The sequence below is a fragment of the Dasypus novemcinctus genome, chromosome X (genome assembly GCF_030445035.2).
Source record: "Dasypus novemcinctus isolate mDasNov1 chromosome X, mDasNov1.1.hap2, whole genome shotgun sequence".
NCBI classification, from domain to species: Eukaryota; Metazoa; Chordata; class Mammalia; order Cingulata; family Dasypodidae; genus Dasypus; species Dasypus novemcinctus.
Window position 1 is genome coordinate 85,301,052 of NC_080704.1, and position 15,770 is coordinate 85,316,821.

The 15,770-nt window shown below is 38.4% G+C and overlaps 1 protein-coding gene across 1 annotated transcript in view; it reads left to right on the forward strand.

Moving 5' to 3' along the window:
* UPRT (uracil phosphoribosyltransferase homolog) overlaps positions 1–10,589 on the forward strand; it is a 38,768-nt gene extending 28,179 nt beyond the window's left edge. The window contains exons 3-7 of the mRNA XM_004480887.4: positions 3,210–3,279; positions 4,360–4,422; positions 6,112–6,273; positions 6,925–7,023; positions 9,408–10,589. Coding sequence (XP_004480944.1) covers positions 3,210–3,279; positions 4,360–4,422; positions 6,112–6,273; positions 6,925–7,023; positions 9,408–9,514 — 501 coding nt within the window. The 3' untranslated portion in view covers positions 9,515–10,589. The remainder of the gene's footprint in view (positions 1–3,209; positions 3,280–4,359; positions 4,423–6,111; positions 6,274–6,924; positions 7,024–9,407) is intronic.
* The last annotated feature ends 5,181 nt before the right edge of the window (positions 10,590–15,770 follow it).

Consider the following 15,770-nt stretch of genomic DNA (forward strand, 5'->3'; position numbering starts at 1 on the left):
TCTTTACATCTGAGGTGAGTCTCTTGTAGACAACATATAAATGGCTTATATATATATTTTTCCATTCTATCAGTCTGTATCTTTTGATTGGGGAGTTCAAGCCATTAATATTCAATGTTATTAATGTAAAGGCATTAATTACTCATCCATTTTGACCTGTGCTGTTCTGTTTTCATATCATACTATTGTTTATCTTTTTACCCTTTTATTTACACTTTCTAAACCACCACACCAGGGAGCCAAGAGTGCCTTCAACTGAAAGCAGGAGAATTGCATCCATCATCCAGGTGGAATCTAAGCCCCCTCTCGATATAGACGTGGAGTGGACATAACCATTCCAGGGTCCACAGGACGGAGGAATAGAGTATAGATTAGAGTGGACTTACTAATATTCTGTTCATGAACTATTATGATTAGTAATTGAAGAAAATGTAGCATTGACGTGGAGAAAGTGGCCATGGTACCTGCTGAGGGTAGGGAGTGGGAAGAAGCGATGTGATGTGGGGGCATTTTCAGGACTTGGAGTTGTCCTGGGTGGTGCTACAGGGACAGTTACTGGACATCGTATGTCCTGCTATGGCCCACTGGGTGGACTGGGGGAGAGTGTAAACTATAATGTGGACCATTGACCATTTTGGTGTAGCAGTACTCAGAGATGTATTCACCAAGTGCAATGAATATCCCATGATGATAGAGGAGGTTGTTGTTATGGGAGGAGTAGGGTAAGGGGGGGGGGGTATATGGACACCTCATATTTTTTGAATGTATCATTAAAAAAATAAAGACAAAAATAATCTTCATTTGTATACACTTCTCTAAATCTCTTGCCCCTGTGCTTCTCCTTTCATGCTTCAGCACTCCCTTTAATATCTCTTGTAATTCTGGCCTTTTGATAACAGATTCTATCAGTTTTTGTTTGTGAAGACTTTGAATTACCCTTTATTTTTGAAGGACACCTTCGCTGGATATCAAATTCTTGGCTGGCAGTTCTTCTCTCTCATTGCCTTAAATGCATCTTACCACTTTCTCCATGGTTTCTGATGAGATGTTGGCACTTAATATTACTGAGTTTCCCTTGTATGTGATGCTTTGCTTTTCTATTCCTGCTTTCAGAATCTTCCTTTTATCTCTGATATTTGTCATTTGAATTGTAGGTGTTTTGTGGTAGGTCTATTTGGATTTATTCTCTTTGGGGTACATTGTCCTTGATAGTTGCGTTTATATCTTTCATAGGGTAGGTATGTTTTCAGTCATATTCTTTCTGCCCCTTTTCCATTTTCTTCTTTTCAGATACTGATAATGCCCAATGGCTATTTTCTTGGTTCTACCCTCATCAAGCATCTGGGTGTCGACCAAGCTCCAGACCTCACACTCCAAGAGTGTTGGGGTGATTGCAACACCTTACCCAATCTTTGAGTTAGAGTCTTAACCCCCCTAGTACAGTGACATGAAGACAGCATCCCCCCTAACCTTTGGCAAACAGGCTCAACCCACTGAGAGCAATGAATTGACCACCTGGCCTTCCCTAACCTTTGTCATACAGGCTCAACCCTCTCAGAGCAACAAGTTGACCACCTGGCCTTCCCTAATCCATGGGAGACAGGTCCACCCTACTCAGACCTGTGGGGTGCTGACCTTAACCATGCTAATCTTTAGGGAATGTGCTCTACCCTCTCTGTACCCTGGGGCAGCAAAACTTTCCCAGAACATAGAGAGGAATGTCCACCCTCTTAAACTGCTAGGGCAAACACACCCTCTCTCTACACATGGGTGGGTTTCCTCCCTTGGCCCAAGGTAATGTCCTAATTCCAGATCTCAGTTTACATGGTTTTTCTCTTAAAGCTGTTCTCCTTCAATCTCTCTTTTCCATGTCCCTTTTAGTCCAAGCTGACTGGTTTTGTTCATACAGTTCTCTCAAAAACCTTGTTGGTTTAGCATGTAAGAAGCAGGGGTCCAAGCCATCAGACAGTAAGCTTCCATAAGTCTTTCTGAGATAACTGCATCTTCAATCCTGATTTACAAGTTCCAAGTTTAGTTAAGTCCTCCAATGGGGCACTTTCATCTGGGATCTTGATTTCCAGAAACTAGGAATTTCCAGAATCAGTTTCTCTTTTCTTTGTACCTGACAGTTCAGTCCTCAGTATATCTCTCTCATCTAGCATTTTGCTATAAGATGCAAGCAGAAGCCAAGCCATATTCTCTGGGTTTACTTTTGAAATTTCTTCAGCTAAATGCCAAGTCTCACCGTTTTCAAATTCTGCCTTCCATAAAACACCAGAAGTTCATCTTGCTAAGTTCTCTGCAGCTCTAAAACACAGATTGCCTTTCCTCCAATTTCCAATAATAGCTCATCATTTACTTTAAGACATCATAAAAAGTCTCTTTAGCATCCTTATTGCTATCAACAGTCTCTCTCTTCAAAGTGATGTAGGCTTTTCCATCATGGATCTCACAATTCCTCCAAAAAATACCCCTTTCCCATTTATAAAACTGTTCCCACATTTCGGTAATTGCAAAAGCATTACCCCATTCCTGGTACCAAATTCTGTATTAGTCAGCCAAAGGGGTGCTGATGCAAAATACCAGAAATTGGTTGATTTTTATAAAGGGAATTTATTTGGGGTAGGAGCTTACAGATACTAGACCATAAAGCATAAGTTACTTCCCTCACCAAAGTCTATTTTCATGCGTTGGAGCAAGATGGCTGCAGATAGCTGCAAGGGTTCAGGCTTCCTGGATTCCTCCCTTCCAGGGTCTTGCATCTCTCTGGGTTTAAGGTCCCTTCCTTCCCAGGGCTTGCTTCTTCCTGGACTCAGGGTTCATCTCTTCCTGGGGCTGGCTTCTCTTTTCTCTGTGAGCTTACTTCCAGGGCTCCAGCTTAAGGCTTCAGCATCAAACTCTAACATCAAAACTCCGACATCAGAAACCCTCAGGTATGTCCTTTGACATGTCTTTTATCTGTGAGTCCCCATGCACCAAGGCGTGGGTACTCAACACCTTAATGACGTGGCCCAATCAAAGCCCCAGTCATAACTCAGTCACACCCAGGTACAGACCAGATCACAAACATAATCCCATATGTATTTTTGGAATTCATAACTATATCAAACCACAGCACTGACTTTCTGCCTAATGTTCAGCTCCTAAGACTAACAGCTTACAGGATCTTCTCAGCAGGTTCTTGATTTATTCTTCCTTTGATCCTCCAGATCAGACTTGTTGTGGAAGAGGGATTGAATCAGCTGCCATATAAGGAATGTATGGTGGTCACTCCAACAGGTAACCAGAACCATTACTGTCATATTTTCTTCATAAAGATTTTGAGATGGAACTGGGAGAAAAGCATTCTGAGTAAAATCTATGTGCAAATGAAGGAGTCTAGGTGGAGCTGTTCTTTTTGACATCTTAAACTCGAAACAGTAAGGCAATCTTTGTGGGTGACTCTTTGTTAATGGCTTGCTTGTCAATTCAGTTAAAGGTTAATGATATTATTCAGCATGTTGGTGTTGCCTCTGATGATGATCCATTAGGACTAGTTAAGAACTGCTGACAGCTTATTGGTTTGGTATTGAAATGCCAGGTGAAAATATGAGGACTGAAGCAGGAAAAAAAAAACCAAACTCAGTGAGAATTGGAGGTGTTTTGTTTTACTCTTTAATAGAAGAAGCATGGCCGTGCCAACACCTTGATTTTGGAGTTAGAGCCTCCAGTACTATAAGTCAATAATTTACTTTTATTTAAGCCCTCTAGACTGCGGTACTTTGTTACAGCATCTCTGGCAAACTAAGACAGATCTCTATTTCATTTGTTCTTTAGTAAATAATTGAAATCTGTTCTATTCAAAATGTTGACTTTATGAAAATTGAGGCCTGAGCTTGCTGCATCAAAATATACACAAATTCATGATGAGACCAAAGGTTGAGCATGTCTTGGTAACTACTTCACCCTCTGCCTTTTGTTTTTAAGGGAGTACTGAGGTTCATAAAAAGGGATAGAATGAGGAAGCTCTCTGCTGTGGCTCACAGTGGGGCCCCATTTTGAATTGATGGGGCTTATAGCATTCTTGGAATTCTCCAGTGAATTCAATTTGAAGAGAGTGTATGTGAATATCATTTTATGTTAAGTCCAGTTTCCACTTAAAGTCCCCTCTCTGAATTATCTCCACAGGTTTCTTATGAAGAATTAAGAAATAGCTATGAAAACGCATGGCTAATTTCATTTCTTTCACAAGGAACCTAAGGCAGCCTGTATGGAGAAGGGTTGCTCTGTACTCATCTGTTTGAAACCATAGGCACCTTATAAAATAAGTAGGTTACTCCAGTGATGGATAAAGTTTGTCATTTTATTTCTCCTCAACAGGGTACAAGTATGAAGGAGTGAAATTTGAGAAGGGAAATTGTGGCGTCAGCATAATGAGAAGTGGTAAGTTTGCATATGTGTAATTTTGTCTCTTTGCATGCATAGAAGCAATGCTGTTTTCAGGAAGGAGGCAACCTTATCTGTCATATTTGCAGCACGGTTTAGTTTAAATCTTAGCACTTATGTTGACTGTCCTTATAGTGCCTTGGAATCATAGCTGGTGTGTTGCTGAGTTTGGCTAATTTCGACTACAGAGCATCTTCTCCTAGTGGCCTGCCCCCTTTGGCAAGCCAGCTTTCAAAAACCTACAGGGTAGGGTAGGAGGATAAGAGGATGCGATGATGCTGTCTGGGGGAGAATGGGAAAGCTTGAAGACTGAGGAAATATGGCATAAACTCAGGCCTGCAGAACTTTGAATATCTAATGGGAGTAGATATTTGTTTTGTTTTGTTTTTGTTTCATTTCTGTTGTAGGGAACAGTCCTATCCTGACAAGAGCTAGACTGGATATGACTTGTTTAGTAATTTTCCATTTTATATTTGATATCTATGTGACCATGTAGGCAAAAGCACTTAGCTCTGATTAACTCTAGGTATTTCCAATGTCTGGTCTTATAAATGTATTTGTGTTCGAGTCCAACTGATTACCCTCCTAGACCACCCTTTGTGCAGTCAAATCACACGCCTGAAATTAGGGCCTATACCTTTTACATGGGGACCATTTTTTCCATTTAACAATTTAATTAATTTTACACAAGTTTTAAGGTAAGATGGAAGCCCCACTCTTGCACTAGAAACAGATGAATTCTTTTTTATTAAAAACAGCTTTTTCAAATGGTGGTCCTTGCATCCCTAATGTATACCAGATGACTTAGGGTGATGCACAGAGTTGTTTTTAACCTTAATAGTTACTTACTTTTCATTTATTAGAAAGAAACTGGCTTTATGTTTATAGTAGTATTATAAAGCTTCCTCTTAAATTTAAAGTAAAATGGTTAATTTAAAGTAAATAATAGTACAGGTAGAATTCCGATGTGGCCTAAAATCTAGGAGATGGTATGAGAATCACTTCCTTAAAGACACTTCCTTAAAGGAATTCAGACTCAAAAATAGCTCTGGGTTCAGAAACAAAGTGGGTAGCGCTGGTGGTTGTGATTCTTTACCATAGGGAGAGAGAACAATATGCTACATTTTTTTTTGCTGTTTGCCAGCAAAGCCCCTGCCATAGAACTCAGTGCTGAGCTCAGTGAAGTCTTATGATGCCATCTTGATCTAAAAGGAGATCCTTTGGTCTTCAAGCCCCTATTCTTCCACAAATCATTTATTTATTTATTTTTCACATGAAAGGGACATTGAGTCTCAAATTTAGGTGGTTACAAAGCTTCTTTACAAAGTTTTTCCAAAACTTCTTTAAAATAATAGGAGTAAAACTATTGCTGATATTTAAAACCTCAGGGAATAGCTTAATAAAACACTTTTTTTTCTGTAATCATGAAAGTATAACAACTCTAAACTTGTGAGCCAGCAATAAAAATAGCTTACTCTAGTTTCATTGGCTATTCCTTGAGCTAGTTCAGCCCTAAGTATAAGCATGAACATATCAAAAGTTAAAGTTGTTTAATTGCAGCCTTCTTGACAATGTCCTTTTTGTATTAATAATAGTCATGGACTCTGCTTTGGTCCATTTTTGGACTTTCACTCTATCTCCCACCAACCTTTTTTTCCTTTTTTTCTAATTTTTTTTTCCTGCAAGGTGAGGCAATGGAACAAGGTTTACGGGACTGTTGTCGATCAATACGAATTGGAAAGATCCTGATTCAGAGTGATGAGGAGACACAAAGAGCCAAAGTGTATTATGCCAAGTTCCCCCCAGACATTTACCGGAGAAAAGTCCTTCTGATGTATCCAATTCTCAGTGAGTGGCTTGAGTTTAATTTATAATCATTTGGTTAGCATTTAAACTCAACTTAGTACCTATCTCCTATATATCCTTATATAAAGGCAAAAACGTTTCTAAATGTGTTTTTCTCACTTCAATTTAGAGTGCCCTGGGTGCTTCACTGGAGAATTTTTATTGTGTGATAAGAGAATATACATTAGTCAAATTTATTAGCCTCAAGAACTCTGTCTTGCAATGAATGCATTGATTCAAGTATCTACTGAGGCAAAATATGTAGGATACAGAATATTGAAATATGTCCCCTCTCTAACCAAATGAGTAGAGCAGTGATTTTCTCAAGGATTTATCCTCTCTGGAGGTAATATTTTTTTCCTTGTCTGTTCTGTTTAATAAGTTACTCAGATCACAATGGTACGTTCTCCCAAGGTGGGATTTAATTTTGATATCTCAAATATTGCATTAATTTAGGACTTGTGCCTTGATAACTGAAAAGTATATGTGTCATATCCATTACTGAAAATAACATTATTAATAAGGAACAGACATCTTCAAACAAAGCTTTGCCTTGTGTTGTTTTATGTTAGATTACTAAGCTATCCCTACTTCAAAAACACTTTGATATAAACTTTTACATTGGCAATGCATTTGGTTATAATTTTATTTCAGGCACAGGAAATACTGTAATTGAAGCTGTAAAAGTTCTTATAGAACATGGAGTTCAACCTAATGTTATCATCCTACTCAGTCTATTCTCCACTCCTCATGGTGAGTTCAGCATGATGCAGTAACTGGGGCTCCAGGTGATCATGGGATGGATGAGTATACATCTGTCTAGCCCAGGGGTTCTTAACCTTTTTTGTTCCATGGACCCCTTTGTCAGTCAGGTGAAAACCATGGACCCCTTATCAGAATGTAGCAGCAGATAGTTTTATGATACTTAACTAACATCGGGACTATCAACTACCATAATTTCAAAGTACGGATGATTGTAAGCAATTTTTCAAGATATGCAACAACTGTAATGTGATAGGAAATGAATACTACTGTAATTTATTGCATACATTCATAAGTGAAAGAAGTGCTAGATTTCAGTTAGAGGTCAGAGAAAATAAAGATAATAACTTGATTTTTTTTCAATTCAAGGACACAGACCCCCTGACAACCTTCCATGGAACCCTGGTTAAGAACCCCTAGTCTAGCCTCTCATCCTGAAGAAAAATGTATTCACTTCCATATTTGTTTAAAATCTAATTTTGGTAGTTATAAATTATGTTTGTCATCTCTAAGCTTGGTGGTAATATTTCACACCATTCCAGTGGTCTTTTAAATTTTAAATGGAAATGTATGAATTGACCCCATTGAAAGGGATTGCAATTGTTTTCCTAGTGGCCCTGTTTGGATAGGGCATGCAAATAGCTGAAATATTCCTATTTCTCCTCATTCTGCACTTGTGCCTGATAACTGCTCCCAAATAGCAAGAAACTCCAGGTTCTGGTTAGCCCTATGGTCTTCATGAAGTAAGCTTTGCAGTTCATTAAGGTAGACATCTGCTCAAAGGGTATGGTAGTAGAACTGTGTGTTCTCTGTTTTCTCAGAGAGGTATGTCAAATTTAAGACCTTAGTTCTTTGCCATATAATCTAGGAATATTGTTACGAGTTTATATACTCTTTGGAACATATCCTAAGAAAATAGTCCTAGATACATGTATAAATTTAGATTCTAGGTTGTTCATTGTAGAATTATTTAGTTTAAGAAAAAATTGGAATGTGTATAAGTGACCCACAACAAGAAATAGTTAAATTATATATATTCAAAGGATGTAATATGTAAATATTAAATAATACTTTTGAAAATTAGTAACATCAAAAATATATGTGGCAAATGTAAAAATAAAAAGCAGGATAAAAATAACAGTGTTAGAATGGTGTAAAATATTATCCATACTAAGAGATTATAAATATAAATTAGGACTTTTGTGACTAGCAAAATCAAATTTGGATTTAACGTGGAGCCAAATAAAGCCTTCCTCAGAATGAAAGACTAGACAGATGTAAAATATTATTTCAATTTTATTGAAATTATTTTATTATTTTTAAAGCACATACAATATTAATAGTGGTTGTCTTTAGATGGTGGGATCCCAGTTTATTTTCATTTTTGTGAAAAATTTTAAATATTTTCAAAATGTTCTATGACAAATTTGTATTTCTTTTATAATTGAGAATAGAGTGAAATATATGACTTATAGCCAAGGTGTTTTCTCGTGTCCAAAGGTTCTAAGTCTCAGCCAACCCTGAAGAGGGTACATAGTATCTCCTTGAGATGGCTGCTTTCAGTAAGCCTTTGCATAGAAATTGTGGCCTTTCTGATTACTTGCTGTGTCATAACCAAATTTACTTGTAGTTCAAATGTTGATGCTAACAAAGGGTGAGTTGCCAATTTCCATTTATATGTAACATAGATGGTATTGAAAACATTGAGACAACCAAACAATTTTAGAGATTTCTGCCTTTGGGAGTAGGAAAGTAGCCTTTTTAATATTGGATGAGAAGGCTTCCTTTTGCCTTCAATAGTATACTATTCTCTGACATTTAGCTGAAAAAATCTTATTAGGTGGCAGTCTTACTGTGATTTTTCAGTTTGACTGAGATCCCTGCTAACCGTAATTCTCTTCCTTCCTACTTCCCTTCCCAAAGCTGGAGTCATGATTTCTAAAAAGCTAGCATGTAAAGAAGTTTTTATGCTTGTTTCATTGTTCCTGCTGGGAAACCATCATCCTGTGTATGATCCTGTTTCCAGAAAGAACTGTATTTTCTCTATTCCAGCCATCTTTAAAATAAAACAAAACAAAAATACTCTCTTCAGGGATAACGTTGCTATAATTAAATAACTATATTTTTCAAATCTTAGATATAAATTTGATTCTAAATATTTATTAGTGAGTAGGTGTAGTCTACTATCAAAGCATTTCACATGCATTAAATAAAACTAAGTGCAGATTAACTGAGACTAACTAGGTATCCAAAGGTCATTGCTCTCTGTCCTCTGTCAATATTAGACCTAGTGACTGACCATAAAATTCCTGAATTTCAATTAGTGCTAGCAAACACTCCTAGCATAACAAAAGTTTTTCTTTTATTTTTTAAAGGTGCCAAATCAATCATTCAGGAGTTTCCAGAGATCACAATTTTAACTACTGAAGTTCATCCTGTTGCACCTACACATTTTGGACAGAAATACTTTGGAACAGACTAAGTTTTTGAAGGAAAATGAATTATCATCTTGTTTAATATTATAGTTATGTTCTGAGTTTCTTCTTGTTTTACTCATTTGGTTGAGGAATGGCAGAGAAAATTGTTAGAGATGCTTTTTAATTTTGGAAGTGGGTAGAATAAAAAGGAAATATATGAGGCTTATTTTATTTAGTTATTTCTTGATCATTGGCACTACATTCAGTGAACCATACAGAACTCTTAGAAAAAAGAAAAATTTTAATAATATGGTTATGCCAATTGCAGACCCCCCACTGCATTGAAGTTGTTCCTTAATCTGTGAACTGCTCAGTTTAGAGTTTGCTTGCAGCTACAAATAAAACCTAAATGAGAATCCGTTTTTTGTCCAATATAGTTTGCATTTTGTTTAGTTTGCTTTTAACTCTTTTAGGTAATTTGCATGTGGCTGTTGTCACTTTCCTCTGTACCTTTCCAGTACTGTACATACCAGTAACTTGGAATTTTCTACTCTTGGAATTTTATATTTCCATTAATTCAGTTGTCAGGATGTATGATTAACTCTTCAAAGTCAGACATTGTGTTCTTCATGGCTCATTTTTCAAACGATGCATTGTTGGTAGGTTCCTTGCCAGACTACATTGCTGTGAAGTTGAAGATGGGGCATTTTCAGGAACTGGACCTGTAACACTAGTTTACAGAGATTGAACGAGGGATGCCAGGATGCTGAGAAGTGAGAGCTAAGTACTATAATGTTATCAATCCTCTGGAAAGGAATTCATGGTGATTTTTCTGAGATTTTCGGGACAGGGTGGTTTCAGCTGGGTTTGATGGCCAATAAGTAAATTTAAAAGCCCATTTTTATTTGGATGTTTTGACTAGAGAAGCCTTTGACTTGGAATTATTTTGCACATCTGTCAACTGTAGATTTATTAAAATGAGAAAACTATGCTTTAAAAATTATTGTGGTTTATGTGTTCATATTTAGGTTTCTGAAAGGGAGAGAAACAATTTTAGAAACCAAAGTTTGTATTCTGAAACCTGCTTGTATAGCAAGCCCTGATCTTATTTTACATTGATATTAAAACATTTTAACAGTGGTGGCTGGACTGTCTGATTACTTGCTTAACTATACCCTCATAGCACCATAGGCAGTTGCTGTGTGTGTCTGTTCTTTTAGAACAGAAGGCTGTGTTTTAGGAAGAACCAAAACTGAAGAAAGTCAACAAAGATTGAGGAAGAGGAAGGAAAGCCTGTGCTTCTAGGACTACATTTTCCATTTGAAGCCTAGGAATGAAGAACAACTTTACTACTTATGCTAGGGCTTCATTATTTTGTTTGAAATGACTTTCCTGAACCTTCCTATTCAAAGGTAGGTACAAAACCGCATTTCAAGCAAATTATTTTTATATTGTTAATCATACTGGATTTAATGTCTCTGTTCCTTTTTATCAGTGAACATGATTGGGAATTGACTACAGTTGGTTCCCCCATTGAGGTCCTAGCAAAGACAGTAGAAATTATTCACTATAGTCCTAGTCCCCACTAATATTTGACCTCTACCCCACTGTAGGTTTTAAGAATAATTATAACTACTGTGTCTTCTGAAACTTACATATTTTTAGAAAATGAAGCATTATTTGTAGTGTTAATCATTTGCCTGGGCCTGGGCAATTGCAATCATTTGCCTTTGAGTCTGGGAAACTTTCTAAATTTTCTAATCTTGACAAAAGATTAACAGAATATTCAAACAAGATTGTTTTTAATGACATGAACTTCAAAGCAGTGTAAACTGTATATTTTCTTTATTGAGGAAAGAAACCATAATGCAATAAAAATGACACTCAAATATGAGCATAAACCAGGGATTTGCAAAACTGAGTGTGCATCAGAAGACAGAAAGGCAGAAGAAGGTTGTGAGCCAATGCCTATATGGGCAAAATCTATGATAAGGTGGAAGGGTGTGGTTGTGGAGTGGATGGGCATGACATTGATACTGTGATACTATTGGGTTGGGTGATGCTGGTTTGTGAGGGGTTAGGGTGGAGAGGGTGGGATGCCCTGTCTATGGAAATGGGGGGTGAGTTGGGGGAGGGAGCAGGTGAACTCTGTGAAGTTACAGAATGCTGAGCCTCACCCACAGAGATTCTAATTCAGTAGGTCTGGGATAGGGCCCGAGGATTTGTAGTTCTAAGAAGTTCACAGGTGATGCTTATTTTGCTGGTCTGGGAACTATTCTTTGATTTCAGACATTTCTTGATATATTTAATTTTCATTCATGTCAAAATAATCTCATTTCCTTTTTTAATTTTTTGTATATTTTTTAAAAGATACCTATATCACATAAATGTTACATGAATAATATAGAGGATTCCCATATGCCCTGCTCCCTCATTTTCCCATATTAACAACATCCTTCATTAGTGTGGTATATTTGTTACAATTGAACACATTTTGGAGCATTGCCACTAAGTGTGGATTATAATTTACATTGTAGTTTACATTCTGTCCTGCACAATTTTGTAAGTTATAACAAGATGTATAATGGCCTATATCTGTCGTTGCTGTATCATTCAGGACAATTCCCAAGTCCCAAAAATGACCCCATATTACACCGATTTTTCCCTCTCCATGCCCTCAGAACCTCCAGTGGGCACTGACTCCACATCAATGATAAGAGTTCTTCCATTGCTAGAATCACAATCAGTCTATAGTAGAATAACAGTAAGTTTACTCTAGTCCATTCATTCATTCCCCAATCTTGAGGATTCTGGGATGGTGATGCTCACTCCACCTCTAATTCAGAGGGGGCTTAGGTCCCATGGGAAAGATGGATGGGACTATCTTGCTTGCAGTTCCAGACCCTCTGTTCCTTGGGATGGCTGTTATCCATCATCATCTCCTTGTTAGTTGTCCTATGCAAATCCAATGAACTGGAGAGTAGGTGTTGCAAGTCTATTGAGATTCAGGGCCAGCTGGCACATGAACAACCCAAAGATGTAAGTCTCTTTGACATGTATCTATCAACTCTATTACTAACTATAGGTTCAAATAGAAAGGTCAGAAGAGCCATGTGTAGGGAAACCACTGAGTCTACTCAGTCACACTGGGGAGAATAAATTCCAAAGTAGGGCACACTGGCAGGGTGCCAAACTCCTGAGCTGTCTTCTCTTACTATAGGATCTGGATGTCGCCAGAGCCCTCAGGAGCCCCACTATTTGGGGTAGTATTTACTTTGGCAATCAATGAGATCCTGCTGAGACATGCATAAGCATAACCTCTGGAATGATCTCCCGATTCACTTTGAAGTCTCTTAAACCTATAAACTCGTTTGTCTATACCCTTTCCCACTTTTGGTCAAGGTCTTTCTCTAGTTACATTGCTAGTTGGTAGTAATACCTTGGTGCCAGAGAGGGTCATCCCAGGAGTCATGTCCCATGCTGGGGGGAAAATAATGCATTTATATGCTGAGTTTGTCTTAGAGAGAGGCCATATTTGAACAACAAGGAGGCTCTCAGGAGTTAACTCTAAGGCACCCTACAGTACTAGGCTAAGTTTCTATTTCCTAAAGGTTCACAAGTACAGTCATAAATGTCAAGGGACTGTCAGTGGTCCAACCTCCTTCATTAGAAATGACCCCTTGTACTCAGGGGATACTTGCTGTTCCATTAGAGAATGTGGCAGAGCTCCTGTAGAAGTTTTATATAGGTATGAATTGCAAAAATATATATTGGATTATGTTTGTAAACTGATCTCTACCTGAGCATGATTAAATCATGATTAGGGCTCTGATTGGGCCACATCAGTAGAGTGTGAGTCCCCTTGGGCAGGGACTCACAGATAAAAATTATGGCAAAGGACAGAGTTGGAGCTTTTTGATGCTGGAGATTTTGATGTTGGAGTTTTGATTTGGAGTTGGATGCTGGAGTCTTGAGCTGGAACCTAGGGAAGTAAGTACACAAAAGAAAGAGAAACAATCCCCATGAAGAGAGGAACCCTGAGCCAGGAGAAGAACACAGAGGAATAGAGATGGCTCCTTAGACATGGCAGGAACCCCAGGGAAAGGAACAGAGCTATTCACCTGACAGTCTACAGCTGACCTTGTGGAGAGAGACAAAGCCTAGAGAGCCTCACAGTCTTCAGCTGACCTTGTGGAGAAAACAGAGGACCTGAGCCTGGACAGAAGCAAGACCTGGGAGGAGAGGAGCCCATGAAGGCTGAATCCAGGCAGATGCTGGCAGCCGGCTTTCTCCAACATGTGAAAATACTTTGTTGAGGGAAGTAACTTAGGCTCCTACCCCAAATAAATACCCCTTATAAAAGCCAGCAGGCTTCTGGTATTTTACATCAGACCCCTGTGGCTGACTAATACAGCTCCCCATGATGGGAATTCAATATTCTTAGGGTTATTGTGTGACCCTCCACACATAGTGACAATGCCCATGAACACTTGAAAACATTCATATGCCTCATAGGTATTCCCCAGGTAAACCTCCTCCCATGCATCCCCCATCTCTGACCCTGCATACCAATGATCCTCCCCTGCCACAGTTGTCACATTTCTGTAATCCAAAACTTCTTTTAAAATGAAGCCAACAAAATAACCAAATACAATTAATAAGAAAATGTAGAATGGTTTAAAGAAAAATAAGAAAAAATTAAAAATAAATTTGAAATAAAAAATATATGAAATTTTTTTGACATTATGTCTTTCATCACTGTAGATCTGTTGTATTTTATGCACACTGACATTTTCTTCCATTTATATCCCCAGCATCTTGTTTTTTTTTTCATTTTGTCTTCAAAGAAGCTTACATTACAGTAAAGTCACAGAATATAGGGGATTCCTGTATACCCAACATCATTCCCCTTTTCCCCATTCCCCTATTAATAACATTTTACATGTGGATGCTGCATTTTTTACAACTGATGTATAAATATTGAAACATTGATACTAGCCATGTTCAATGATTTACATTCTGGTTTATATTTTGGACCATACACTTTTACAAATGTTGATGAAATTTAATATAGCCTGTGTCCATAATTGCAAGATCATGTAGAATAATTCCATTGCTCCAAAAATGCCCCATTTTCCATCTATTCTAGTCCTTCCTACTCCTCCCCTCGGGACCCAGAGCAACCACCAAGCTTCACTCCTTGAAGAACATGATTCATAGTTCCTTGCAACAACATTGAGAGCTTGACATACTGGCCTGTCCTCCCCTATTAGGCACTGCCTATGCTGTCAAGAGACTCTCATTGTTCTATTTGAGAACTTAATGACTCTCCAGGATGGGAGTCCAACACCTTCCTGCTCATTATGTGGGTCTCCACCCACTAATAGAACACATTATGACAAAGATGAACACTCACGCTCTAGAAGACTGCCCCTGGTGCACACTTTTCTGAATGCCCCCCATATCCAACACCCTAATCCAATAACCCTGCCCTGCCATTTTTGCCAAAAGAACATTCACAAAGTTGTTTCAACCACATACCCACAAATACCCAGAGTTCACTTGCTCCCTCCTCCAAAACTTCCCCCAGTTCCAAGGGCAGTGCAACCCACCCTCCCCACCCTAACCCCTCACAAACCAGCACCACCGTCATGTCCGTCCACTGCCCAATTATGCCCTTCCACCTTATAAGTTTTGTCCATGTGGGCATTGGCTCACAACCTTCTGCCTTTCTGTCTCCTGTAAACCTATCTTCCAGACTCTAGCTCTGCGAGTCTGCTCAATTTGCTTAATTCTTCAGTGAGGTCATGTAATAGTTCTCATTCAGTGCCTGGCTTGCTTCATTCAACATAATGTCAAGATTCATTCGTGTTATCCCCTGTACTAATACTGCATTCCTTCTTAACAGCTGAGTAATATTCCATTGTATGTATATAGCACAATTTATCCATTTCCTACTTTTGGCAATAGGGAATAATGGCACTATGAACACTGGAGTGCATACATCTGTTTATGTCCCTGCTTTAAGTTCTTCTCGGTATATACCCAGCAGTGGGATTGCTGGATCATATGGCAGTTCTATAGTTAGCTTCCAGAGGAACTGCCAAATGTCCTCCACAATAACTGCACCATTCGCCATTCCTACCAGCAGTGGATAAGGGTTCCCATTCCTCCACATCTTCTCCATCACTTGTAGCCCTCCGTGTTCTTTTTAAATAGCCACCTGTCTAATGGATGTTAGATGATATCTCATTGTAGTTTGCATTTCCCTAATAGCTAGTGATGCTGAGCATCTTTCATGTGCTTTTTAGCCATTTGTCT